Below are 26,965 nucleotides of genomic sequence, written 5' to 3' on the forward strand. Positions count from 1 at the left end.
CCTCCTCAAACATGGACCAACAATGCTGTGTTACCTTTTATCCATGTAGTGGCATTAAAAAACAGGGGTACCAAAAATTAAGAATATGTATCATTTACTTTTAAAGAGAGCAAGAACGTTTCAGGAACAAATAATGGGCTCGAGAGCCAGGAATTCCTGAGGGTGAATCTAACACTGACTTGTTATATAGCTTTAGGTAAATCAGCCTGCCTCAGTTTCCCCACACATACATAAACCATCAAGGGATGCTAGCTGGACCAGTTAGTAACTATTCAAGGATTTGAAGATATAGGGTCAGATTCTTAGCTGGTGTAAATCGGAGTAACTCCACTGAATTCAATAGAGAATATAGGTGATATTAATCCTATCTTATAAGGGTGGAGAAGTTGTAAAACCAACCTTGGGTCTGGTACTGCTGCATTCAGCCAGTAAGGTCTTGCAGTTCTTGTGGACATTCACTGCACAGTCTGAAATGTACAAAATATTTAAGTTATTCTTACCCCTCCCATTTCAACAGAGAGAAATAACTGATTTCTCAGATTTGAAAGGATCAGGAAAGGACTCCAGGTATTCCATTGGGAATACTTATTGTGCAATTTCAACTCTTGGTTTTATACCAAAATGCTCAAACTTGTAAGAATGAAGGTAAGAGATGTACTGGGTCTGAAAGAACACCATTACCAGAGTACCTCTGGCACCTGAAAGACTAACAGATTTATTAGGGCATAAGCTTTTGTGGATAAACCACCACTTCTTCAGATAAGAATCTAAATCTGTTAGTCTTTAAGGTGCCACCAGACTCTTTGTTTTTGTGGATACAGACTAACACAGCTACCCCCTGATACCACAGTACCTTTGGGGCATCCCCAGATGGCAGCCTAAGGCAGGAACAGTACCACATAAATATGCTGCTTGTTCCAACCCTAGTACAGTAGAATGGATATAGCAGATTCATATTGTAACCTAGTGGCATAGAACAATATTTTTCATTTGCATGGTCTCCTAATGGCAATATGACTATCACAATATTTCAGTCTCCGACTAAAGTGCAGTTAATTGTTCCCTTTTTCTACAACATTTTTTTACCTTGCATATTGCAAGTTTATTCTTTTTGTTGGGTGCATGAACGTGCATGCGCATGATGTATAAACCATTTCTTGGTTAATCAAGTCTATTCCTTTGCTACCCCCTTTTAACTAAACTTCAAGCAAGAAAACTGGTTGCTGGTTTCTTCATTAATCTCACCTCAGATTCCCCACCTTACCAAAATGAAAAGTATACATAATCTTCATATTTCAAATCATTCTCACAAACATTAATTAAATGAAAAATGAGCATTACATGTCCATTTACAAAGCAGAGAAACAAACTCCCAAACAAAAATATAACGGTCAGAAAATCTTGCGATTAACAGATATAATTAATTCTGTTAGTTCCCATAAGGATGATATTTGTTAAAAGCTCTCACTGCTTTCTGTAAAGAGCTCATTATTCACAGATATTCTTCTGGTTCATTTCCACCTCTGTCCAAGCACCACATTCTTCAGATTCTGAACTGTTATTCCAAGGCAAACTGAATCAAGTTACCTAATTCAGGCAATATACCAAACAAATTCAGAGACGAGTTAATTCTTCATGTACAATGTACACAGTGTCTTTTTACATGTGGATGGTGAATAGGAACTGATTAAATTAACTGAAATAGGCAACCAGAAGACCCTCAACGTAGTGTCAACGATTCAGATGCCACCACTTTTCTATGGCATAAGGCAATTGCTTCCACATCATGTCATTAGAGCATCCCGAGTAACACACAAGACCTTTCCAACCAAGATTAAATTCAATGCCCTTTTCCCACCAAAATAATTATAACTCCAGGGGGTGGGGTCCAACTGGATGACACCACTCACACATTCTCCAGTAGATCCCCTGGTCCTGTGTAAATTAAGATGTTTTTCTTACCTGGAGACAATAGAAGCAGGACACCAGAAACTCAAATATTGAGGGAAACCTGATTTTTTTGCCCTTGCAATGTACACAAAACATGCTTAAGAGGACAGCTAGAACAGGAAGACTTGCACTGTAACTGCTTGAGAAAAGGCTGTTTGTGCCTAATGCACTGGGGGAAAACTGTTCAAGCAATATTCATCCATGCAGAAATATAACCCCTGTTATGGTGCCAGTCAGCAGCACCTAGGGTGGACTGTTTTAAGTACTGCTGGTATAAGATAGCTACATGCTCATTTACACAGCAGTATTTTCCACAATTACAATAAATGTCTGAGAAGAGAATACAAGTAACAGATAAACCCTTACCCAAGCCAAATATCTAAATAAGTTAATGTTAGCAGTCATGTTGGTTCCAGGTTATTAGAGAGACAAGGAGGAAAATGTAATATCCCTAAGAGCTCTGTGCTGCTCGAAATTTGTCTATTTCACCAACAGAAGTTGGTCCAATAAAAGATATTACTTCACCCTCCTTGTCTCTCTAACTAAATTACCAACAGACAGAGACTCAGGCCCGTTAGGAGATGGGATGACAACTGGAAATGAAAAGGTACATATGTACATGCTTTTTCCACATGTGAGGGGTGTAAGAGTAGAATAAATGCTGAAAGTGCACGTCACACATACAGACTTTTCAATAGAAAATATCTCTGCAAAAAGCTTAATTCTGGCAACTAAAACTAGAAATAATGTGAAAAATGAATTAGATACATTTAGCATCATCCAATTTCAGTATTAAAAGTGCTTTCAATCCAAACTTTAAACCAAAGAAAGAATTCTGTATTAGCCATTCTACATGGGGTATAAACTGATGAACCCACTAACATAGCACAAGCACCCCACAAAATGAAGGAGCTCTAAAAGAAAAATGGGAAACAAAATCAGCAGATTCAGGAAGATGCCAAAAGAGCTCTCAATATTTGTTATGGATTCCTGAATGGACATAATTAGGAGCCTAATGGCAAACGCACCCATGAAACAAACCAGTAAACTGTAGAATGAAACCACCATAAAACAGGAATTAGAAACAAAATATTCAATAAAAAGAAAAGGAGGACTTGTGGCACCTTGGAGACTAACAAATTTATTTGAGCATAAGCTTTCGTGAGCTACAGCTCACTGCATCAGCTGCTACTCTGAAAGTATTTAATGACATTGTGCCTGATTGAATGGGCCCTGGAGACTGAACTCCCTTCTTACCCCTGGGGCAAGACGGGGGCACACTGGATAACTTTCTCCCCAACCCTGCCCCAGCCAATCACGCCTGTGATATACCTGCTGTGTGAAGAATCCGTGCCTAATGCTGTCAGTCTAGCACCTTTCACCGGCTAAATACAATTCCATTTAAAAAACAGAAATTAAGAAATAAGGACATTATGCCACTGTTACAGTGCTGGACAGGTTTAAACTGAAGTTGAGGCATTCCACTGAGAAAAGGTCACAGGTATAAGGTTGTCAGTACATATGCGTTTTATAAAAAGGAAAGGAGGACTTGTGGCACCTTAGAGACGAACCAATTTATTTGAGCATAAGCTTTCGTGAGCTACAGCTCACTTCGGATATAGACTAATACGGCTGCTATTCTGAAACATGCATTTTATAGTTTGCTAATGTCATGTTTTTGTAAAAGTAACCTCTCTGCTTCCTGTACACCTAGGAATGCTGGCTGTAAGCACCCACAAGCTTCATTAGAATTCCATTTATAAGTATTTGGGTGAGCGTGAATAAAATTTCCACAAAAGAATAAAAATATATTTAAAACGTTGTAAAAAGGGAAATCTTCAGATTGTAAGTGAATAAAAGATTTAGAGTCAAAGTTATAATGCAAAAAGCTACCATGAACATTCAACTGATCAAACTGATTGGACACTTGAATCACTCTGATCTTAAATCTATAATTGACTTAGGCCAGGTCTACACTACAGACCCAGTATAGACACGTTGCTCAGGGGTGTGAAAAATCCACACCCCTGAGTGACATAGTTATACCGACCTAACCCCTAGTATAGAGGAGAGCTTCTCCTGGGGAGGTGGATTAACTATGCTGACGGGAGGAGCTCTCCTGTCAGCATAGAAGCATCTTCACGTAAGCGCTGCAGCACTTAAAATGCAATGTTTTAAGTGTACTTATTGATTAGGTTAAACAATTCCTTTTTCTTTAATGATTAGTAAGACCAGGTCCTATTCTCCAGACTTAGGCATTTGTTAAGATAACTTTAAAAGGGACATCAATTGAAAAATACACTTCTGTTTGAAAACTGTTCACCTATCTTTGTTACAAGCAACACCTAAAATTACCAAATCTGGGAGATTATGTATTTGACAGTACTGTGTGAACAGTTTCACTGTTTCCCTGTATTGTCAGTTTGTTTCCCTTGTTGTAGAAGTCTTTCACACAGCAAGGCAGAGAAAAACACACTAGAAAATAGGAAAAAATGCAATTGTAAAGCCTCAAAGATTGGCAAGAGAATTTATGGGCAGGTGTTGTTTCTGAAACTGCCCACCCAATGTGAAAAAAGCGTGAAAAAATAGAGTGAAAGAAACTGTTAAAGCCTTTTATAATCCCACCGAATTTTATAAAATATGCTTCAGTTATATCTATTTGACACCCTTCTTACTGTAGTGGAGCAGCAAAATTACCACTATAGTTAAAGGTGAAATAATATACATTTGTTCATTCTCTTGCAGACTTTTGGATTTGATTTCTTTTCTCTAAACACAAGATCTTTTAGCATTCTCTATTCCTTCAGAGCACCTTTCTGAACAGAATATTGGAAAATTAGAGAGGGTTCAGAGAAGAGCAACAAGACTGATCAGGAGCATAGAAAAACTTAAAAAGAGATTGAAAAGATTGAGATTGTTACCTTAGAAAGGAGATGAATAAAAAGTAAATAAAATAATGGACTGTCTAGAAAAGATAGATGGGAGCTTCTGCAATTGAAAAATGGCAAATTCAAAACTGACAAAAGAAAATAGGTTTTTCATGCAATATATAATTAGATCGTGCAACTCTCTGCCACCTGATTTTACTAAGTCCAAGAATTTGGCAAGATTCAAAGAGGCAATGGACATCCATATGTTTAACAAAAATATCCAGAGTTATAACAATTAACACTAATAAAAAGAGTAGTGGGAGTGAGCTAAAACCTCATGTTGCAGCATTTAAACCAAACTAATTATTAGAGATTAAGATGAGACCTTCAGGGAGGGCAGATTATCCCACATCTGCTTCATGTGGAGTTTCTTGCTTCATGTGGAGTTTCTTGCTTCCTTCGAAAAATCTATTTTTTGGCCACTCATCAACAGCATACTGGACAAGATGGAAAATGGGTCTGATCCAGTGTGGCAAGTCCAATGTTCGAGAGCAAATAATCAATAACAATCATCATAAAAGATCATTTTCATGACCAAAGATATTAAAGTTATTTTCTGGTAGAAAATAAAAGCTCCCCCTCTCCTTCCCAAAAGTTAGTTTATACAATACGAAGTGTTAAAACATTTGAGGTGGATGGCTGGTCTGAAATTCTGTTCTATGTCAAAAAACAGCTCTCTCCCAGACTTGTTGAGATTCATAAGAATATTTAAGATGGTACCATAAACCCAACGGGCTAAAATGTAACAAGATATCTAGCACAATGAGATTATTTCAGCACCTATCAAAATCCAGTGCTCTGGAACCACCATTGGCAATTTAGGATTCAGCTAATGTTTACTCAAGGTGTACGCAGCTACTGGCAGTAACCAATTTACAAGTCAACATGTACGAGTGCTTTTATTGGACAACACATTAGATAGCCCAAGAGAGGTTGCCAGGTTATGCTGACCCACAGTATCTGACAAGTCACTGAACCATCAAACCAAATTGGACCTGCCAATACATTCCCTCCCACGGCAACTAGTACAAAACTGACAGGCAGAGACGAGAATGTCCAATAATTAGTATTAAGCTCCAGTGTGGAGCTATGACTCATCACACATGATGAGTGGGAATGACCCTGCCCCCTGGACAATAAATGCATTGCCTAGTAAAATCACTCTTAACTGCTCATTTGCAAATCAGTTGTGACTAAAATCTAGGTATGCTGTAATTAGATTGAATCCTTACTGCTAATAGTCACGATGTGGTTCTGGAGCATTTGTTTTTTTAAATTAGACAGAGAAAGATTGAAAACATCCTTGAAGCACAATTCAGTTATAATATAAGATTTGGCAATCTCTGTCACTGTTTGCAAGGGTACAGAGCTTGCCCACGGATATACTCACTACCTAATGGATCTGACCTAACAGAAATGAACTGTGAACCAAATACCTTTCCCTTGATATTAATGATTTCTCTGCTGTCAGACATGCTTGGATTCTTCAGAGAACAAAAAGGAACCTTTTTTCTCCGTATGAAAAACGAGAAGATTATTTCTCTAGTCTGACTCTATAGGAAATGCCATGTAGTTCATGATGAATGTGCTTCTGAAGGATTAACTATAAAGGTATTTGTTTAAAAGTATGCCGTAACACACTAATTTGCTGTAAACTCCATTTTGATTCACAGCACAAACAGTTAGAATTAAATCACAAACTGTGCTTTCCAACACCAGTGCATCCAGGTTTAGTCACTAAAAACACACCACCATATGCTTATGGAAATTAAGTTGTTCTTATGTAATATCTATGAAATATTATAAACATTTTGATGTATCCATAGTCCAAGGCAGCTGAATAGACCTGAAGATACACAATCAGTTTATTTTGTTACTACGGTAGTACACAGTTCCAGAAAACGGAACTGTCTGTGACAATCTCATCAGGGAGGTGGAGTTTCAACTGGACTTGCAGCAGTTTCTGAACTGAGCAAATCCAGGTCATGTATCCTAATCAGTTCAGAACAGATTTAACTTTGTCCTAGTGGATCCAGTGACTGGCACCTGCTTGTTCTCTTAACACCTAAATGAGTAGAGCAGAAGCAAAACTGTACATTCTGATGTAGCAGCAGGAACAATCTACACTGAAAAGCCATGAAACCTGTACTTATTGAGTAATTTCATTTTCTTTATTAAGAACATAAGAATGGCCATACTGGGTCAGACCAAAGGTCCATCCAGCCCAGTATCCTGTCTGCCGACAGTGGCCAATGCCAGGTGCCACAGAGGGATTGAACCTAACAGATAATGATCAAGTGATCTCTCTCCTGCCATCCACCTCTACCCTCTGACAAACAGAGGCTAGAGACACCATTCCTTACCCACTAAGACTATTCTCTCTCCTAAAACAAGGAGGGGATGTTTTCTCAATTTATTTGTTTTTAACAAATTCTGTTCTAAATGTTAGATAACTAGTTTTCAAATCACGCCCACCACCACCACAAAAAAAAATTTTTTTAAAACACAAACTCAGTAACAAAATTGATTCAGATCAGGCACTTCATTTCTTTTTGAACAGCTGCAATACAAAATGAGCATTTTAACCGAAAATAAAGATTTGTTCCATTTCAAGTTTCTCAGACTTTTCAATTGCAAATGCTGAAAATGTGTCTAAACACGCTATCAAGAGCATTATGGGGTTACAGCAAAGGGAGTGTGAATTAGCAACTGTGACATAATTACAAAATATACTGAAAACATCTGATAGGTAAACATTAAGTGGAAGTGCAGCACATCATGTCTTATAGCTCCTGTTTGAGAGCCATATTTCATATATAGAAAAGGAGTACTTGTGGCACCTTAGAGACTAACCAATTTATTTGAGCATGAGCTTTCGTGAGCTACAGCTCACTTCATCGGATGCATACCGTGGAAACTGCAGCAGACTTTATATACACACAGAGAATATGAAACAATACCTCCTCCCACCCCACTGTCCTGCTGGTAATAGCTTATCGAAAGTGATCATCAAGTTGGGCCATTTCCAGCACAAATCCAGGTTTTCTCACCCTCCACCCCCCCACACAAATTCACTCTCCTGCTGGTGACAGCCCATCCAAAGTGACAACTCTCTATCATGTGCCAGCAATGCCCCTCTGCCATGTACATTGGTCAAACTGGACAGTCTCTACGTAAAAGAATAAATGGACACAAATCAGATGTCAAGAATTATAACATTCATAAACCAAAAAGAAAAGGAGGACTTGTGGCACCTTAGAGACTAACCAATTTATTAGAGCATAAGCTTTCGTGAGCTACAGCTCACTTCCTCAGATGCATATCGTGGAAACTGCAGCAGGCTTTATATATACACAGAGAATATGAAACAATACCTATTCCCACCCCACTGTCCTGCTGGTAATAGCTTATCTAAAGTGATTTCCAGCACAAATCCAGGTTTTTTTCATAAACCAGTTGGAGAACACTTCAATCTCTCTGGTCACGCAATCACAGACATGAAGGTCGCTATCTTAAAACAAAAAAACTTCAAATCCAGACTCCAGCGAGAAACTGCTGAATTGGAATTAAATTGCAAATTGGATACTATTAATTTAGGCTTAAATAGAGACTGGGAGTGGCTAAGTCATTATGCAAGGTAGCCTATTTCCCCTTGTTTTTTCCTACCCCCCCCCTCCCCAGATGTTCTGGTTTAACTTGGATTTAAACTTTGAGAGTGGTCAGTTTGGATGAGCTATTACCAGTAGGAGAGTGAGTTTGTGTGTGTATGGGGGTGGAGGGGTGAGAAAACCTGGATTTGTGCTGGAAATGGCCCACCTTGATTATCATGCACATTATAGGGAGCTAATTACGGCTTGTAGTCAATCTTTGTGTGGAATGTTGGTGTAGAGGGCTTCTACATCCATAGTGGCCAGGATGGTGTTATCAGGAAGATCACCGATGGATTGAAGTTTCCTCAGGAAGTCAGTGGTGTCTCGAAGGTAGCTGGGAGTGCTGGTACAAGCCATCAAGAACACTATCCCCGATAATGTCACGGCTAATTTGGTGGCTGAACTTTGTGACTTTGTCCTTACCCATAACTATTGTACATTTGGGGACAATGTATACCTTCAGATCAGCGGCACTGCTATGGGTACCCGCATGGCCCCACAGTATGCCAACATTTTTATGGCTGATTTAGAACAACGCTTCTTCAGCTCTCGTCCCCTAACGCCCCTACTCTACTTGCGCTATATTGATGACATCTTCATCATCTGGACCCATGGAAAAGAAGCCCTTGAGGAATTCCACCATGATTTCAACAATTTCCATCCCACCATCAACCTCAGCCTGGTCCAGTCCACACAAGAGATCCACTTCCTGGACACTACAGTGCTAATAAACAATGGTCACATAAACACCACCCTATACCGGAAACCTACTGACCGCTATTCGTACCTACATGCCTCCAGCTTTCACCCTGACCACACCACACGATCCATCGTCTACAGCTAAGCTCTGCGATACAACCGCATTTGCTCCAACCCCTCAGACAGAGACAAACACCTACAAGATCTCTGTCAAGCTTTCTTACAACTACAATACCCACCTGCGGAAGTAAAGAAACAGATTGATAGAGCCAGAAGAGTTCCCAGAAGTTACCTACTACAGGACAGGCCTAACAAAGAAAATAACAGAACGCCACTAGCCGTCACCTTCAGCCCCCAACTAAAACCCCTCCAACGCATTATTAAGGATCTACAACCTATCCTAAAGGATGACCCAACACTCTCACAAATCTTGGGAGACAGGCCAGTCCTTGCCTACAGACAGCCCCGCAACCTGAAGCAAATACTCACCAACAACCACATACCACACAACAGAACCACTAACCCAGGAACTTATCCTTGCAACAAAGCCCGTTGCCAACTGTGCCCACATATCTATTCAGGGGACACCATCACAGGGCCTAATAACAGCAGCCACACTATCAGAGGCTCATTCACCTGCACATCCACCAATGTGATATATGCCATCATGTGCCAGCAATGCCTCTGCCATGTACATTGGTCAAACTGGACAGTCTCTACGTAAAAGAATAAATGGACACAAATCAGATGTCAAGAATTATAACATTCATAAACCAATCGGAGAACACTTCAATCTCTCTGGTCACGCAATCACAGACATGAAGGTCGCTATCTTAAAACAAAAAAACTTCAAATCCAGACTCCAGCGAGAAACTGCTGAATTGGAATTCATTTGCAAATTGGATACTATTAATTTAGGCTTAAACAGAGACTGGGAGTGGCTAAGTCATTATGCAAGGTAGCCTATTTCCCCTTGTTTTTTCCTACCGCCCCCCCCCCAGATGTTCTGGTTTAACTTGGATTTAAACTTTGAGAGTGGTCAGTTTGGATGAGCTATTACCAGTAGGAGAGTGAGTTTGTGTGTGTATGGGGGTGGAGAGGTGAGAAAACCTGGATTTGTGCTAGAAATGGCCCACCTTGATTATCATGCACATTGTAGGGAGAGTGGTCACTTTGGATGAGCTATTACCAGCAGGATAGTGAGTTTGTGTGTGTGGTTTTTGGGAGGGGGGTGAGAGAACCTGGGTTTGTGCAGGAAATGGCCCAACTTGATTATCATGCACATTGTGTAGAGAGTTGTCACTTTGGATGGGCTATCACCAGCAGGAGAGTGAATTTGTGTGGGGGGGTGGAGGGTGAGAAAACCTGGATTTGTGCTGGAAATGGCCCAACTTGATGATCACTTTCGATAAGCTATTACCAGCAGGACAGTGGGGTGGGAGGAGGTATTGTTTCATATTCTCTGTGTGTATATAAAGTCTGCTGCAGTTTCCACGGTATGCATCCGATGAAGTGAGCTGTAGCTCACGAAAGCTCATGCTCAAATAAATTGGTTAGTCTCTAAGGTGCCACAAGTACTCCTTTTCTTTTTGCGAATACAGACTAACACGGCTGTTACTCTGAAACCTGAAATATTTCATATATGTATTTTTGCTTTGCAGCTGTAAGTACCAAACAAACAAAAAATACTCAAGCAGAGTTTTTATCTCAATAAGGGAGATGTGCCAAAGACTCCAGGAAGTCCATTAGTGACTTCACTTTTGCTGCTGATTTTACGTGGAAGAAGCCCAGATATTATGGTGACAGGCATACAATATAAAACACTTAGCTAGACAGTACACTACTAATTCTGCTTAGTAACTAAGGAGGCTTGACACAGATACACAGTCTGTGATACTGCAGCTTTTTGTGTTTTGTTTTGCAGTATAAAATTTTCCTGTGAAAACTAAATACAGAATAAAAATTGTACAACTAATCCCATGTATCTGACAGCAAAACAAGATACTAACTCTACTTATTTTTTTCAGAATATTCTATTTATTTCATACTATTAAAATACAGAATAGGCAAGACTACAAGAAAAAGAAAACCCTTTCATTGACACCGATGGGCAGCACAAGAGTGTCTCCACCATGAGGAAGTGCCTGCCGCATAGGGAACAATCCTGCACAAGCAGGAGCTGCAAGACCCCCTGCTGGGGCTTTTCCACCCCTAACCCCCAGGATTTTCTAGCACACACCTCAAGCCTCAATAAGGGGGCGAGGGAGCCTAACTTTCTGCTTTCTTCCTTGGTGTCAGGGAAGGCGAGCCCCGCCGCTTGAAACCAAACGCGCGGAGGACTGGTGAGAGGGCCCGGCGGGGTCAGCCCAAAGGCCGATGCAGCCCGGCCTCCCGGCTGCCGCCAGCGGCCAGTGCCGGGGCCCCAGGGAAGCGCCAAGTGACCCGTCCCCGGCCGCCCACCGCCCGCGCCCGGAAGGGGCGTCGCGGCAAGAAGCTGTCGGGGGCCCCGGGCTCCCGCTGCCCCGACGGGAATTTCCCACCGCCTGACCCCGCCCGCGGCCGGCCCAGCGGGAGCCCGAGCCCCGGGGCGCTGCCTTCGGGCCGGGTCGGGCCGCCCCGCTCCCGCCGCCCGCCGCCGCCCGGGGCAGCGCGGCCCGCAGGGCCAGGCTGGTCCCTTCCCCGGGGGCTCGGGCCCCGGGACACGCCCACCGGGCCGGGCCGGGCCGGGCTCGGGCCCCGGAGGCCGGGGAGCGCGAGGCCCGGGGCGCTGACACCCCCCGTCACCTACCGAGGATCCGGGGGGAGCCGCCGCCCGGGAACAGGAAATGCCCCAATGACCCGGAAGTAGAGCGCGGCAGGTAGAGGAGCGGCACGGCGCATGCGCCAAAGAGGGCTGTGCTTCTTTCTCTTCCACCCCCACCCACGGGGGGTGGGATCTGTGATTGGGGGAGAGCAGGGGGGTGCCTGGGGGGAGGAGCAGGGGGGTCTGTGACTGGGGGAGAGCAGGGGGGTGACGGGGGAGGAGCGGGGGGGGTGACTGGAGAGGAAGGGGGTCTGTGACGGGGGAGGAGGGGGGGTCTGTGACTGGGGGAGGAGCGGGGGGGGTGACTGGGGAGGAAGGGGGTCTGTGACGGGGGAGGAGTGGGGGGGTCTGTGACGGGGGAGGAGGGGGGGTCTGTGACTGGGGGAGAGCAGGGAGGGTGACGGGGGAGGAGCGGGGGGGGGTGACTGGGGAGGAAGGGGTCTGTGACTGGGGAGGAGTGGGGGGGTCTGTGACGGGGGAGGAGGGGGGGGTCTGTGACTGGGGGAGAGCAGGGAGGGTGACGGGGGAGGAGCGGGGGGGTGACTGGGGAGGAAGGGGGTCTGTGACGGGGGAGGAGGGGGGGGTCTGTGACGGGGAGAGCAGGGAGGGTGACGGGGGAGGAGCGGGGGGGTGACTGGGGAGGAAGCGGGTCTGTGACTGGGGAGGGGGGGGGGTCTGTGACTGGGGGAGAGCAGGGAGGGTGACGGGGGAGGAAGGGGGTCTGTGACTGGGGGAGAGCAGGGAGGGTGACGGGGGAGGAAGGGGGTCTGTGACTGGGGAGGAAGCGGGTCTGTGACTGGGGAGGAGGGGGGGGTCTGTGACTGGGGGAGAGCAGGGAGGGTGATGGGGGAGGAGCGGGGGGGGTGACTGGGGAGGAAGGGGGTCTGTGACTGGGGGAGAGCAGGGAGGGTGACGGGGGAGGAGCGGGGGGGGTGACTGGGGAGGAAGGGGGTCTGTGACTGGGGAGGAGCGGGGGGGTGACTGGGGAGGAAGGGGGTCTGTGACTGGGGGAGGAGCATTCTAGACATTCAGGTTTGGGCTGGAGCGCTGGGACCCCTAACTGAGCTAGATCTGTAATAAAGGGGCTCATTATAGCAGCTTGCAAACCCTGTGGAGAGGTAGAGCCGAGAGCAATGGGCCCAACTGTGTAGCAAGATTCAGGGCCAGCGCTGAGAGGAGTATTCAAGCTGTGTGCTCAGACCAAGGTTCCCAATCAGCAAGGTCTTTGCACTGTTGTTTTCCAGTACACTAGCTTTCATGTGCTGTGTAGGGCCACCCTAGCTGTGTGTTCATTAAACCTACTTATCAATAAGATACAAGACAGAAGGGTCAGGGGTCCTGGTCATTCTGTGAGGGTCATCTCAGCATTTCTTTCGAGTGGTCCCTTCAGGAACTGAGGAGGTTGGCCTCCAAAGCCTGTTGGAAGCCAGGATCTGTAGGGAAAATAACCTCAATCTCATGGAGAACTGATCCCTCTGGGGCTTCTCTGAACCCCATCAACACCTTTTCTCCAAGAGGGTGCAGGTTTAGAGCAGCAGGTAATGAGGGCCCATCCAGACTCTCAAAGAATCCCCCATACAAAGGAGAGGAATTCACGAGACGCTATTTACCCCATCTATGGTTCCCTGCCCATTTCCACCAGCCACTGGTCACCATCTCTTTGCACGCTCAGACAGCAAGTCAGTTCCCTCTTCAAATACTTGAAACAAAAGCATTTTTTTATGAACATTTGGCATTTTATAAACAGGGCCAATAACTTATTTGAACCTAATCCTAGGAATGGATGACAAACTTTCTTCCTCTCAAAGAGCTACGTAACCAGTAGGAGCTTTTCGATAAACAGAACCTTTACCAACGGGGCTTTCCAGAAGCCCTGCCTTTCATCAGCAAAAGTCTGTGACTAGAAAAAAATAGCTTGGCTTTTAATTAATGGTGAATAGTACCTTGACTGACAGCTTTAGCAAGGTAGTTCATATGTTTGTGTAAAGATCATTTAGGGCTTTACATTAAATGTGGTATTAATCATATTAAAATTATGATGCAATTTTCCATTCAATAAAGACAGCGCCAAAGTGGTATTTTAAATCTTTGTTTGCTAAGACAAGTGCAGCCAGGGGAAGGGCATCCTGCAGCAACAGCGAAGTTTTCTCAAGCAAAATTCAGCTGCGACTTACAGTGTGCCCCATGCAGCCAGCAGAGTAGAAGGCATTAATATTAATATGTATTTCCAAAGCAACTATTGCCATAGAGAGAGACATTATACAGTAAAGGAAGTTTAGTTTCAGCATTTGATGCAGAGCTTGTATGCTATATTATATGAACAAACATGTTCACTCTGCTGGAAATAAAAACGATCTATTTTTATTTTTGTATTATTAATAAGGATTCTGACAAGCAAGCTAATCCTTTGATTCCAATGCCTGGCTACTAAAATACCCTTAGGAAAAAGAATCACAAGCTTATGTACTAAAAGAAAAATAAGTTTGGGGTTTCAGCCTAGTTATCATAGAATCAACACACTAAAATCTGGAACTGTCCAGGTCTGCTCAGGAGAAGCCCAGCACTGCAAAACTAGGGTGCCGCTTGCATGACAGGATTTGGCTGTGTCAGCAAAGCTGTGCAGGATTGACTGCAATGATGAGGAGGGTCGGGTGCCTCGGGGGTACTGAGGTGCATTAGCAAAGATGTGTAGAAGCACAACTGAGAATGAAAATACTGTCCTTAACTATAAAGTCCATTTGTTTCTTGTGAAAGGGTTCCAAAGCTGCATATACAAGTGGATGAGACACTGCAGTATTTTGTTCAATCATTGTCTGTGCTCATAGGCCATCCTACAGTGAACAAAGCATAATTCACCTACAGTCTCATCATTATTAAAATATTTTCTTCCCTTCTTGGATTGTGAACTGATTGGACGCAAAGTTCTGAATGTCAATGATTAAACACAGCCCTAAAAGACCTGAGACACTTACATTCCTTTTGCCATCAGCTTTGTCAAACTGAAACGATGAACTCTCCTAGTTATTTTCATAATACACAGTTCAGTCATGACAGACCAGATTCCAGGAGGGGACCCAGACATGACAAGGATTGAAAATAACTGCTTTTGGCCTAATGATGAGATGCAACCTTTTCATTGACCTTAACAAATGCAATCCTGCCCTACTCATATCCATTCAAAACACTGCTGTAAAGATCAGTTTCCTAGCCCTACCTTGACCATAACATCCCTCTCTTTAAAAAGAAAAGGAGTACTTGTGACACCTTAGAGATTAACCAATTTATTTGAGCATAAGCTTTCGTGAGCTACAGCTCACTTCATCGGATGCTCAAATAAATTGGTTAATCTCTGAAGTGCCACAAGTACTCCTTTTCTTTTTGCGAATACAGACTAACACGGCTGCTACTCTGATCCCTCTCTGAATTCCTCCACTGCTCTCTTTCTCTGTCGCATCAAACAAACTGCTTATCTTGACTTCCAAGGCCCTTCATGACTTAGCACCACCCTGCCTATCCTCTCTCATTCACTATTCAAATGTTGAACCCCCACCTCTGATCGGCCCAGGATGCCAGCCTCCATCTCTGACTAATTAAATTTTCAAACACACAGGCTGCCCTCCACACTTGGGGCATGTTTAGACCGCTGGTGTGCTGAGACCACTACCTATCTTGCTGGCTTATATGGTCTCTGTTTCCTTGTATTCCCATGTCCCTGTCTCCATCTGTTGGCTCTTATACTTCCATTATAAGCTCTTTGCAACAGAAACCATCTTTTTGCTCTGTCTTTGTACAGTGCCTAGCCCTTTACTGGGGCTCCTAGGCTCCATAGGAATACAAATGATAAATAATAATGAGGATGCCATTTGGGGGTAAACAGAAGGCTGCCATCTGGTGACAGAATCATCCTAAGACAGACTGTGTTTGTGCTTCACTGAGATGAGATGCATACGCAAATGCAATGCAGCCCAGACTGTGTCAGCAAGGCTGGCCCTAGACCAAATGGCGCCCCAGGCAAGGAGCGTCTTCAGTGCCCCCCTTCACTTGTTAAACTTTTGAAAACCTTATTTTTTATTGTATTTGTAGCCCAATTCATGACTTTGATGAATGATTTGCATGCATGATTTATCCCTGTCATATAAGACAATAAATTTGCACGCAAAGGTCCAGAACATTCTAGGAGGATAGTGAAAAATGAATCCACGTATGGAATACCTGAAACATTTTACTTCAAACATTCTATTTTCTATTTTGTCACTAACAACAAAAACAGCCCCCCAAGCCCAGCGTGCCTCCCCCTAACCCCCACTGTCGCCTGCCCCTAAATCCAGCCCTGCGTGTCACTATAATTTTTCAAAACTGGCACAAGAAGAACATCTTATGCTGGGGGTATATGGCCTGTGAGCATCTGAACAACGTCAGTATAGAAGGTGCACAGCAACCAGTTCAAATACTGTCTCTTCAAACCCAAATGAGGGTTGGATAGTGACAAAGAAAACAGCATTATCCTTCCAATGCCATTTAATAATCTACATGAAAAAAACACTTGTTATTGGCACTGAACAAATAGGAGATAGGGAAAAGCCCAGACATGTAATCAAGAGAAGCTCCATCAGTACCAGGCCTGCTTATCCACTCCCCAGGCAGAGCAGATAAGATCCTGGAGCTGTGTCAGGCAACTGAGAGAATAGGATCCTGGAACTGTTCCACAGAGGGGCAAGTAAAAAAGCAACACTGAAGTGAAAGGAAAAGAAGATGAAAAGCAAAAAGGAGACGCACTAGAAGCACTGAACAGAGCCATCTGACTGCAAAGAGCCATCCTGTCCCCTTTCTCTAAACTCCTAGGGTTGCAATGAGCATCCACTAGGATGCAGATATGTGGCAACAAATTCAACAGATCGCTTGAAGTCTCACCTTGTTTTGGCCTACAGCAATGTTATCACAGTATCACCGTGGTGGCCTTTCGTGGTCTCTCTGGTTCTGCTGGTTGTTTTATTTAGACTCTTGTCAGTAATTTCCCATTCCAAATGGGATTCCCAGCACATTTTTCAGTGTCACCATGCCACAGGAGCCAAATCTCCTCTCTCTCTTTTCCCTAAATAGAAGTTTTTAGGCAGCTGTGTCTCTTTCTAGAAATGTCAAGTTTCAAGTTTACTGCTAGCTTTCAGATTCCTCTGGCCGCTGTCAGGGCTAGTAGCAGAAGTTTCTTGTTGGAATTCACAGAATTCAGCTCTTTTCCAGTCCAAGCACTGCATGCCTACATTAGCTTACTGGCGCTGCTCTGGGGAGCCCAGGGGAAAAATGCAGACATCAATGTACTAAACACAACTGGCAAGGTGAGGGGGTCACTTTAACATGTTAGAATCCGAGCATGGGACAAAGAAGAGACGCCTGAGCCTGTTTTCTTCTTCAGCAATTAATTCACCACTAGTGAAAGATGCTGGCCCAACAACTCCGGAGATTGATGTACACAGAACAGGTATAACATGGGTCAGAGAAATTCAAGCCTCTCGCACCAATATTCCTCAGCCCAGCACTGGGGTCTAAACAGGAGCTCATTCTCCAAGGCGCATTGAGTCTCTCCACTGAGAGCCAGCAAGGGGTCAAACTGGGACAGATGGGCAATAGTGATATCAAGGTTAAAGGCCTTATATGCCATTGCTGTTACCTGAGCCAGCCAGTCCCCCAGCCTTTATGATTCATGGGGATTTAATAACACACTAGTACTTCGAATCTCGAAGGGGAGAAGAGCTTCCCTGAAATCTGCAAAGCGCTTTGGCTGCAATTATAGATTTCAGCATGTCCCTGGCAGGTAGATCTCTACAGACCCTCTTTCGTATGCCCACAGGACTGGGGGCTGCACACTGCCTCACATAGCCTTCAACATGTAATCCGTCACTCATCAGGTGCAGAAAACCCCCCAATGGTCAAACCTAATATAGTCAATCCTGCTGTAACACATTCAGTGGCAAACCCTTGGCTCCCTTCCATGGCACAGCCGAGTTGGAGAGCTCTGCTCCTGGCAGTGGCTTCCTGGGATTCATCTAACTCCTGTTACATAAACATTGAGAGCATGTTTATGAGAAAGGATTAATTTAGACACACCGGCTTTTCCATGCTTGAGAATGGGGGCTGTCTCCGTCTAGACTCCAGTGATGGGGTCGCAATTGCTGCAGAGGACCCGCTTAGTTTGAATCCTAGTCAGTCCTGCTGGCATCTCACTTCTAAGGGCTTGTCTGTAAGTGTAGGAGTGCAGCTGTGCAGCTTAGAGAAGACACCAACTATGCCAATGGGAGAGCATCTCCCATCGGCGTAGGTACTCCACCACCCTGAGAGGCAGTAGCTATACTGACAGGAGAAGCCCTTCTGTCCACATAGCACTGTCTACGCTGGGGGTTTGGCTGGTATAACCACGTCACGCAGGGATGTGGATTTTCCACCAGGGCTTAGACCGTGAATCACCCACTGTCCTGAAACAGGGGCTCCAGAAAATGTTCTTTAGTCATGCTCTGGACCCCACATGGTTCTAAGCTGGCACCCAGCTGCCTGCCTCCCCTCCCTCATTAAGGGACTTTATACCTTAGGGTGCCCCTGATTCCAGGCATGGCTGGTGGGATCTCATGGAGAGAGGGAGGCAACTGTGTTTTGTGTGGAGCTATTTAGGATGATTTCCTCGTTCACAGCATGCATTTATGTTACCAGCAACAAACTGACTCCTCTCTGCCTTTCTGAACTAGGAGCACAGGTCCTGCTATTGCTTCTTACTTAAAGGGGCAGAGCTCGGATTCTCACTGGCAATCCCGGCCACAGTCCACTCAGAGTAGCTAACAGACCATCTGTGCTCACGGGAAACTGGAAAGTCCTGGGGCCTCTTACCCAGCCCTCCATCCTCTCTCTCTGGCCTCCCCTGTAACTCGCTTGCTCATCTCGGTCACTAAACTTGTTTTCTCTTCTGCCATGTGGTGGCTCTGCTGTTAAAATGCTGTCAACACAGCAATAAACAGCAGCACCTGCTGTGCTAAGACCAGCAGCCAACAGGTCTGGGATCACAGGTGTGGGCTCCTCACTGCTATTACTGAGCAAAAAGGATAGGAACAGCCAATGTTTGGGGCGGGTGAGAGGGTGAAAATGGTCTATTGCTCCAGGACTGCCACCTGACAGGCATCAGTGTCACTGCTAAAGCAGCAGGAGGTCACTCTGGCTGTGCTGCTGCCGGGGAGGGACCAAAACGCTGCCTATCCAAGGGCCACCTCACAGGAGCCCCAGGGCCAGCCGTAATTGGAATAAATGGAGCCAATGGTGTCAGCCATCATCACTGACCCACAGGTGCAGCCTACAGAGATTCCAAGCCCCAGCATGCTGTCCAGCCCGATCTGAATGCCACTCTCTCCACAGGCTGCAGCATGCTGGGCTCACTCGTGGTCTGGGTGGAGAAGGGCATCTAATCGCAGCAGCTGTCATATAGCTCCCGTCAAGGTAGCCTGAGGGGAACACCATGTGAGAACAAACTCTGGCTGCCCCAGCCCAACACACTATATTAACCAGCACAGCACAACGCCCCTGGGCACCCAGGAAAGCCAAAGGAGATGCTCACACAGTCCCGGTGAGATTCGGAGCTTTTCCCTCCTGTCAGGGTCTGGTGCCTTCATGTTCACGGGAGACACAGGATCACAGATGTCCTACAGCACAGCTCAGATCCAAGCTTTGTGCAGCTCCAGCTCACACCCAGCCCCAGGCACTTGCTCTAGACTGCAACACGCTGAACCATGTACACATTCAGACAATCCAGGCACTGGGCTCTCCTACACAGCAGACCAGAGTCCGAACCCCTAAGGCATGCGAGCTTGGGGAAATGAACCCAGGATCCCAAAGGCAGTGCAAAGAAACCTGGCCAGCAGTGGCATGGGTCTGAGCTCCTGAAGGAGGCTTGACCTGAGTATCAAAGCAGGGTCTCCTGCCTGGCAGCACAGAGCACTATACACTAAGTCACGGCTAATGTAGCTCATTGGAAAGCCAACATCCAGTACTCCAAGGCCTCACTGTAACCATGTCACCCCTCATGCATGGGAGGAATTCCCTATAAACATCTGCTAAGCCATCTCCTGGTCCCCCTCCAAACCCCTCCTTGACATTTCCTCTGCTGTGACACCTATGACACACATGACAGCCAGGCAGCTGGGGAACTCCAATTGCAGCTTCTCAGGCTGACCAGCAGCATCTCACTCTTTCCTTGGGCTCCTTGTCTCTGCCTGTATTCCTCTGTCTTACCTTTAGCCCGTCAGTTCTCTGAGGCAGGGGCCACCTGACTGTTACGTGTTGGTGCACCACCCAGCGAATCAGGGCCAGGCCTCTAGGCATTACCACAATACAAAACTATCAGAGCCGGTGTTACAAACCCGGCTAGAGGCCCTATACGAGCGGGTCCGCCTGTGTCTGTAAAAGCCCTGGTTACACCTCAGTGCCAGCCCGAGGCGCCACTAAGGAAAAGATCCTTCCCATGGAGAGCGCATGGGGTGGCCAGTCCTTTCCTTCCCCTCGAAGGGTGTTACTGACCTTGAGCACCTCTGAAGATCCCTTGCTTGGGCGCGAGCTTTGCCAAGGGGCATGGGATGCAGAGAGAGAACCTGCCATTTCCAAACTCCTGCTGCTTCCCTCTGGAAGGTCAATGTTCTGCAGTGCCTTGAGCAGCTTCACCCGCTCACCAAGCACAGGAAGCAGGGGGCCGAGGCCCAGAGGTGAGACCATGCAGTAGGATAAAGTCTTACGTCTGTCCAGCACATTCCACAGAGGAGAGCCCTCCCCCCTCAGCCTAGGGATGTTTTTCCCTCTCTTTAGATGCACTGAGCTTGTCCTGCCTCTGTACAGGGTTAGCGCTCTCCAGGCAACCCCACAGGGGAGGGCCAAGCCCCAGTGTGTGTCAGAGGGTTCTGGGGGTGACAGCATTTCACTTTGGCTTTGGTTAACTAAGCCCCGGATGGTTTTTTGACTCCCCATGTCTGTTCCCACATCACATGCTGAGCTGAAAGATCTGTGTCTCTGGGAAGGAAAGACTGGGCCCAGGCAGCCCAGTGGGGCTAGCCCCAGCCAGGCCCAAAAATGCTCTCAGGGCTACTCAGAAAGGACAGAGCATTTCCTGACCTTCCCTTTTTGTTAATATAAAATTTAAAGGAATGAATTGACCCTGAACCCTCCTTTGGGAAAGAGACAGGAGATGCCTGGGCAGGTAAGACCAATGAGAATGAACAAGGTGCCATGCCCTGTGGGAATCTGGGAACAAAGAGGCTAGGCCAGGCTTCCTGGGTACAGCCAGTCCAGGCAGGAATTGGGGGCACAGTCAAGCCAGGCACGGAGTGGGAGCAGGTACAGCCAGGCCAGGCAGGAATCGGCGGCACAGCCAAGCCAGGCCAGGCACAGAGGGAGGAGCAGTTACAGCCAGGCCAGGCAGGAATCAGGGGCACAGCCAGGCCAGGCACGGCAGATGGGGGAGTGGGTACAGCCAGGCCAGGCCGGAAGCACAACTAGGCCAAGCCAGGCCAGAAAGCGGGGGAGGGGGGGTAAGTACAGCCAGGCCATGTTATCAGCCATACTCACTCAGGCACTGCAGGCCATTTTTATTCGTCAGAGGTTTGGTGCACAGTGAACAGCTGGTGCAGCTGGAGAAAGTTCCTGGCGCCAGCTGGTGCCCATTGACCCTTTTCCACCTTTGGCTCTTTTCTCTCTCTTTCTGTTGGTCTTTGTTCTTACCCTAGAAGGGGGAAAGCAGTGTCATGGCACAGAGTAGCAGGAGTTCACTATGGGTGCACACACACACATAGAGCTGACCCCTCAGCAGAGACGTTGGGCCCATTAGCACTAGTGCAATTATGTGGTTAGTACCCGGCCCGCATGTGTTCCCCAAGGACTGAGCCAGCCCCAGAGTCTCTGCAGCCCCACTAGGGTGGGTGCACATGTGACTGAGGGCAGGATGCAATCTGCGTGCAGCAAAACATCTGCACCACACCCTAGAATATAAACTCACACCGACTCCCTGCCCGGGGGTTGTTGCCTGGGGAGGGATGTGCCCCGGGCAGGGTCCATGCACTGGAAAGACGACAGCTTCTCCAGGGCAGTCCAGCAGCCAGCCCTGCCAGCCCTCTCCTCACCCTTTCCCCACACGGGAGGCCGTGCTGCCACCTGGAGGAAATGTCCTCCCTGATTGGAACTCCCCGCATATTGGGCAGCCCATGCTAGAGCAGCCAGGACAAGTCCTGAGCAAATCTGGCCCTGGGCGGGGCGTAGGGAGCAACGCTCGGAGCAGGTGATATTAGGGGCTGGGCTGCTGTCATGCTCACCATTGAGGAGACCAAGTCTGTCCCAAAGCAGCCCCACTAGACCCTGCCCTAGACCCTGGGGAGCTTACATCCTCTCTGGTGACAGTGCTGTGAGCCCCTTATGGGTTCCACTTTTCTCCCTCACCTTATCCTTCTGCCGGTACCCGGTGACGCGGTTCCGCAGGCAACTCAGCCGGCGCTTCACCTTGGTGCCTCTCTCAGTCTTGTCATTCTTCCCGTTGTCCTCAGCCCTGAAACAAGCCAGGAAACCAGTCTCATCCAAAGGGAAGGCAAGTGGGGGCGAGAAGTGCCATGGAAGCCCTGGGACAGGCATGTACCCCACTCACAATGCCCCCAGGAGAGACACCCAATGGAACTCACCCCAAGGGCCCCCCCGCAACATTGAGTTTCCCAAATCTCATGAGCATCAGGTTCTGTGCGAGTTGCCTCCCACATCTGCAGCCTTGTGGTGAAGGTGCTGAGCTCTCCAGGGACCTGGGTTCAAGTCCCAGCTTAGCCACTGACTTCCTGCATGTCCTTGGGAAAGTCACTTCCCCTCTGTGACGCAACACCTGTCTACAAGAGGAGGAGAGTAACCCTGCTGCCTATTTGGACAGTAAGCTCCTTGGGGCAGGGCTGCATCTGTGCAGCACTCAACACAATGGGGCCCTGATCCCGCCTGAGGCAGCTGGCTGGGATGCCTGGGTGGATGGAGAGCTGGGACACGGGAGCTAGGATGGGGACATGGGGCACCCGTGCCAACGGGTCACTTACTCAGACAGGAACTCAAACCAGGTGAGGTTCTGCTGGGATTCGCTGCTTCCCTCGGCTGTGCAGGCCCATTGCTCCGTCCTGAGCAGGGGAATGGGACAAGGCATCAGACTGGGAGGAAGAGTAAACTGCCCCAGAGCTTCTGAAGGGAGCGAGTTCTGCCTGTCCAGGGGGACCCCAGCAGGCTTTGCACACCCTGTGGGGGGAGGGGGGATTGGTGTGGGACAGTTCCCGTGTGGGTCCCTGGCAAGCCCTGCATGGGTGGCTCTGCTCCTAGGGTGGTGTTGGGGGCCGTGTACACTGTGGATGTCAGCTCCCAGGAAGGTCTTGGGGGGATCCTGGTGGGTCTTGTGCACCCTGGGGGGCTGTTGCATGGGAGCTGCCCCAGGGGGCACTGGCAGGTAGGACAGCCCATGAGACTAGCCAGCCCCTAGGTGACAGGTGCCTTCTCCCAGCCCCACACTCACCCGTGATACTGTTTCAACTCCTGCAGCACCTGCTGGACGATCAGCCTGCCAGGGAGGAGGAAAGGGGTTAGGAAGTCTCCCTACCGGCTGCTGCTTCAAACCCCCATGCAGCTCAGTCCAGGGCAAGATTCATGGCTGGGGTAGCAAGAGCCAGCAAAATGCTTCCCTCATACCCTGGTGACTGGAAGGAGCAGCTGACGAAGGGAGCGTGCCAGCTACGGAGACCTGCCTGCAGGGCCACTTTGTGCCTCACACAGCATGAAACACGAGCCCAATGCAGTCACTGGGAGTTTGGCTGACAATCTCAGTGAGCCCAGGGCATTTCCCAGAGCATCCCATGGGTCTGGGGCGCATCCCAGAGCAGGCACTCCCATGGCTCATGGCACTGCTGTTAATTGCTCTCTTACAGCTAGAGGCCGAATCCAGATCCCCAGCAACTCAGAAGAACGTAGAGAATCACTGACCCACCCCCTGCTCCAGGATCACTGATACCTACACATGGTCTGGGGCCACATGGTCCTTTTCAATCATCTCCAGCGCAGGCGGTTCAATACCTGGAACCCAGGGAAAACATGGTCAGTGGGGATGCCAGCTGCCTGGGCTGCCCCTTGGCAGAGCGCCACATTTCAAGCTAGGTACAATTAACCCTGGGCCTGCTGGGCTTCCACTCTCCCTTTAATGGGGAAGGAGGGTCGCTGTGGAATCTTCCTTGGTTTCCCAACCTGTCCCTTCTTTGCTCCGTTCTCTCTGCTGCCTCCTTCACATTCCCCTTGAAATCAGAGGCCAAGAGCTCAGCCCATCACGTATGTTCCAAGCTACTTGCACTCCTGCACCACTTCTCCAATACATCCTCTTTCTGCTCCCTCCCCAACTCTTCCCATCTGAGGGCCGGAGATACACGCACATTGCTTGATGGCAGCCTGGCGGGCTCATTAATGGAGGTTTCAGCAGCAGGCTCCCTGGGTGTGGAAAGAGCAGAGCTCCCATGAGCTGGGATGCTTTGGAGGTGGCAGGCCATGGTCAAACCCTGGTGTTCTCATGGGTTATTTGTGCTCTCCAACGAGTTTTGTCTCATCACCCTGCTCTGAAGCAAGGGGTTTCTGAATGACCAAGAGTAAAGGGGAAGGGGGTCTTTCTGAGCAGGGTTTGTGTGTCAGCAGCTTTACCCAGGGAACTTCACAAAGGGATCATAAACCACAACAGGATACCCAGCAATGATGGTCAGTTCTCTCTCTAGCCTGCCTCTGCTTTCCTAAAGCCTGTCCAATCCAGGAATGAGAATCTGCGATTCTGCTCTAAAGGCTGTGCCCTGCTTGGGTTTATCCCATGCCAGGCAGGCTCAGTACTTGCTGGATGCACATCACCAGCCATTCTGGAAGCTAGGTTACCAGGGGAAGCTGCACTGTGCCCCTGACAGGCGGGACTGAGGCTCATGTAGAGACTGTGTTGTTGGGATGCCGCTTTCTGTCCATAGGGCACTGTTTGTTGTTGTGTGCAACCAGGGATCCGACACCGCATCCAGCCATGGACACATTCTGTGGCATTGGAGACAGCTATGAGGTCAGGACTTGGATACCATGGTAACAAGGGCTATGGAAATTCCTTAGATCAGACTCAGGCTGCGTCTGCACTGCACCTGGGGCTGTAGTTTCTGGCTTGGGAAGACATAACCACACTAGCTTTGACTGAGCTAGAGTGCAACACGCAGTAGCCTAGCTGCAGTGAAACAGGCAGCAGCATGGGCTAGCTGCCCGAGTCCATACTCGGGGCTGCACAGATTTCGGGATTCTCCACAGGATCTCCTGCTAGTGCACGTTCTTAAGACTATGTCTGTACAATTAACCTATTTCATGCCAGGCATTTACTCACCTTTGGCAGCTGGGAGCGACACCTCCAGGATGTGAGAGATTAGAGGAGAGGAAACCTTGTTGCAGGCAGAAGGGACATACTTTGACTTCAGTCTCTTCCCATTGCTGTCATATTCCTGGAAAAGAGAAGAATCATCAACGCCTCCTGCCCTTCATGCAGCAAGGGTGCTTCAGGGGCACACAGTTAGCACCAGGGTTCTGCTGATGACCCCATCCCACCGTCTTGGTGGAAGTCACAGCCAGATAGTTACCACACGGCATAAATCAGGGCCTCCCCTCAAAACCAATTACACTGGAAAAAAAAACCTTGGGAATAGGCTGACATCCTACCCCACCCTTTGGTATTTAACCAGAGTTACGATCACAGACATGCTGGAAAAGCCGTCTATTTACTAGGGTTTCTAGGGAGGGCTGAGGGTCTGGGCTTTAGGATGGTGTGGAAGAAGTATATGCTGCTGTGATATCTGCTGTCTATCAGCTAGGGTGCCTAGAACTTTTGTACAGGTGTCCTTTTTAGATATAGTGAATCGAAAGAAACAAAGGCATTGGGTAGAGCTGCTAATCAGGAGACCTGGGCTCTGTTCCTAACTGGCTTGGACTCTCGGTGACCTCTGCATCAGGTTCCCCATCTATAAGATGGGGGAGATGTCCCTCTTCTCTGGGGCTCTGATGGAGTCTGTGAGCCTCACTGCACAGAAGCCACCAAGTGACCCATGTTATTATTATGCAGGAACATGTGCCCGTGACTCGGGGCCCAGGGGCTGGAGCAGTTTGTCCCAGAACAGAGTGAGGACACAGTTGAGGATTCACAGGTGCCAAGGTCCCTGGGGGTAGTGCGGACAGGAACAGAGCCTGGAGAGACGGGGCACAGGTTGAGCCTGCATGTCCCGCAGTCCAGCATCTCCCACTCCCCACAGCATGCCACGGGCACGGCTTTCAAGCCCACTCACTGTGTCCTCGTGATCAGGCACGATGGCGAAGTTCAGGTGCAGGGGCTCTATCTCCACTTTTATCAGAGCGCTGCCGCCGCCCCCCCAGGCCTCCACCCCAGCTGCGGGCAGCTCCAGGGACACACGGGGAGCCAGGCAGGGCAGGCTCCTTTCGAGCTCTTCTTGCTCCAGGTCACTGGCCATCTCGGAGGCATCCAAGCTTAGCCTAGTTCAGGAAACAGAAACCAACTCAGACCACAGGAAGGTAGCGAAGGCAGCAAGGGGGCCAACAGAGGACACTGGTCCATGCCCTCCCCTACAGCCACCTGTCAAAGGCCTCATCCCCAGGGACAGACAGGAAATCCAGGCCCAATTCTGCACCAGATACGTCTGTTCCACAAAGGCCGTTGGCCCTCAGTGAGGGCCCAAGCCAGTGATTTATGCTGTTAGTCTGAGGAAGGTGAGCAGAGGCCAGCCAAGGAAAGCCACCCCTGCGTCCCCATTCTAGGACAGCCAGCTGAGGACAAGAAAGGCCCATTACAGGCACGAACTACTTTGGACAGCAGCCTGGGGGTGACAGATAGGGAAATT

General features: G+C 47.8%; 1 protein-coding gene across 1 annotated transcript in view; it reads right to left on the minus strand.

The window, feature by feature from the left end:
* Nucleotides 1-26,965, minus strand: part of ARHGEF18 (Rho/Rac guanine nucleotide exchange factor 18) — a 70,692-nt gene that overhangs the window by 39,698 nt on the left and 4,029 nt on the right. The window contains exons 2-9 of the mRNA XM_084614519.1: nt 26,396-26,600; nt 25,447-25,561; nt 24,074-24,131; nt 23,578-23,622; nt 23,114-23,191; nt 22,485-22,590; nt 21,621-21,774; nt 400-467 (exon numbers count right to left, since the gene is read on the minus strand). Coding sequence (XP_084470645.1) covers nt 400-467; nt 21,621-21,774; nt 22,485-22,590; nt 23,114-23,191; nt 23,578-23,622; nt 24,074-24,131; nt 25,447-25,561; nt 26,396-26,600 — 829 coding nt within the window. The remainder of the gene's footprint in view (nt 1-399; nt 468-21,620; nt 21,775-22,484; nt 22,591-23,113; nt 23,192-23,577; nt 23,623-24,073; nt 24,132-25,446; nt 25,562-26,395; nt 26,601-26,965) is intronic.

The sequence above is a fragment of the Lepidochelys olivacea genome (assembly GCF_965140295.1).
Source record: "Lepidochelys olivacea isolate rLepOli2 genome assembly, chromosome: 25".
Lineage (NCBI taxonomy): Eukaryota > Metazoa > Chordata > Testudines > Cheloniidae > Lepidochelys > Lepidochelys olivacea.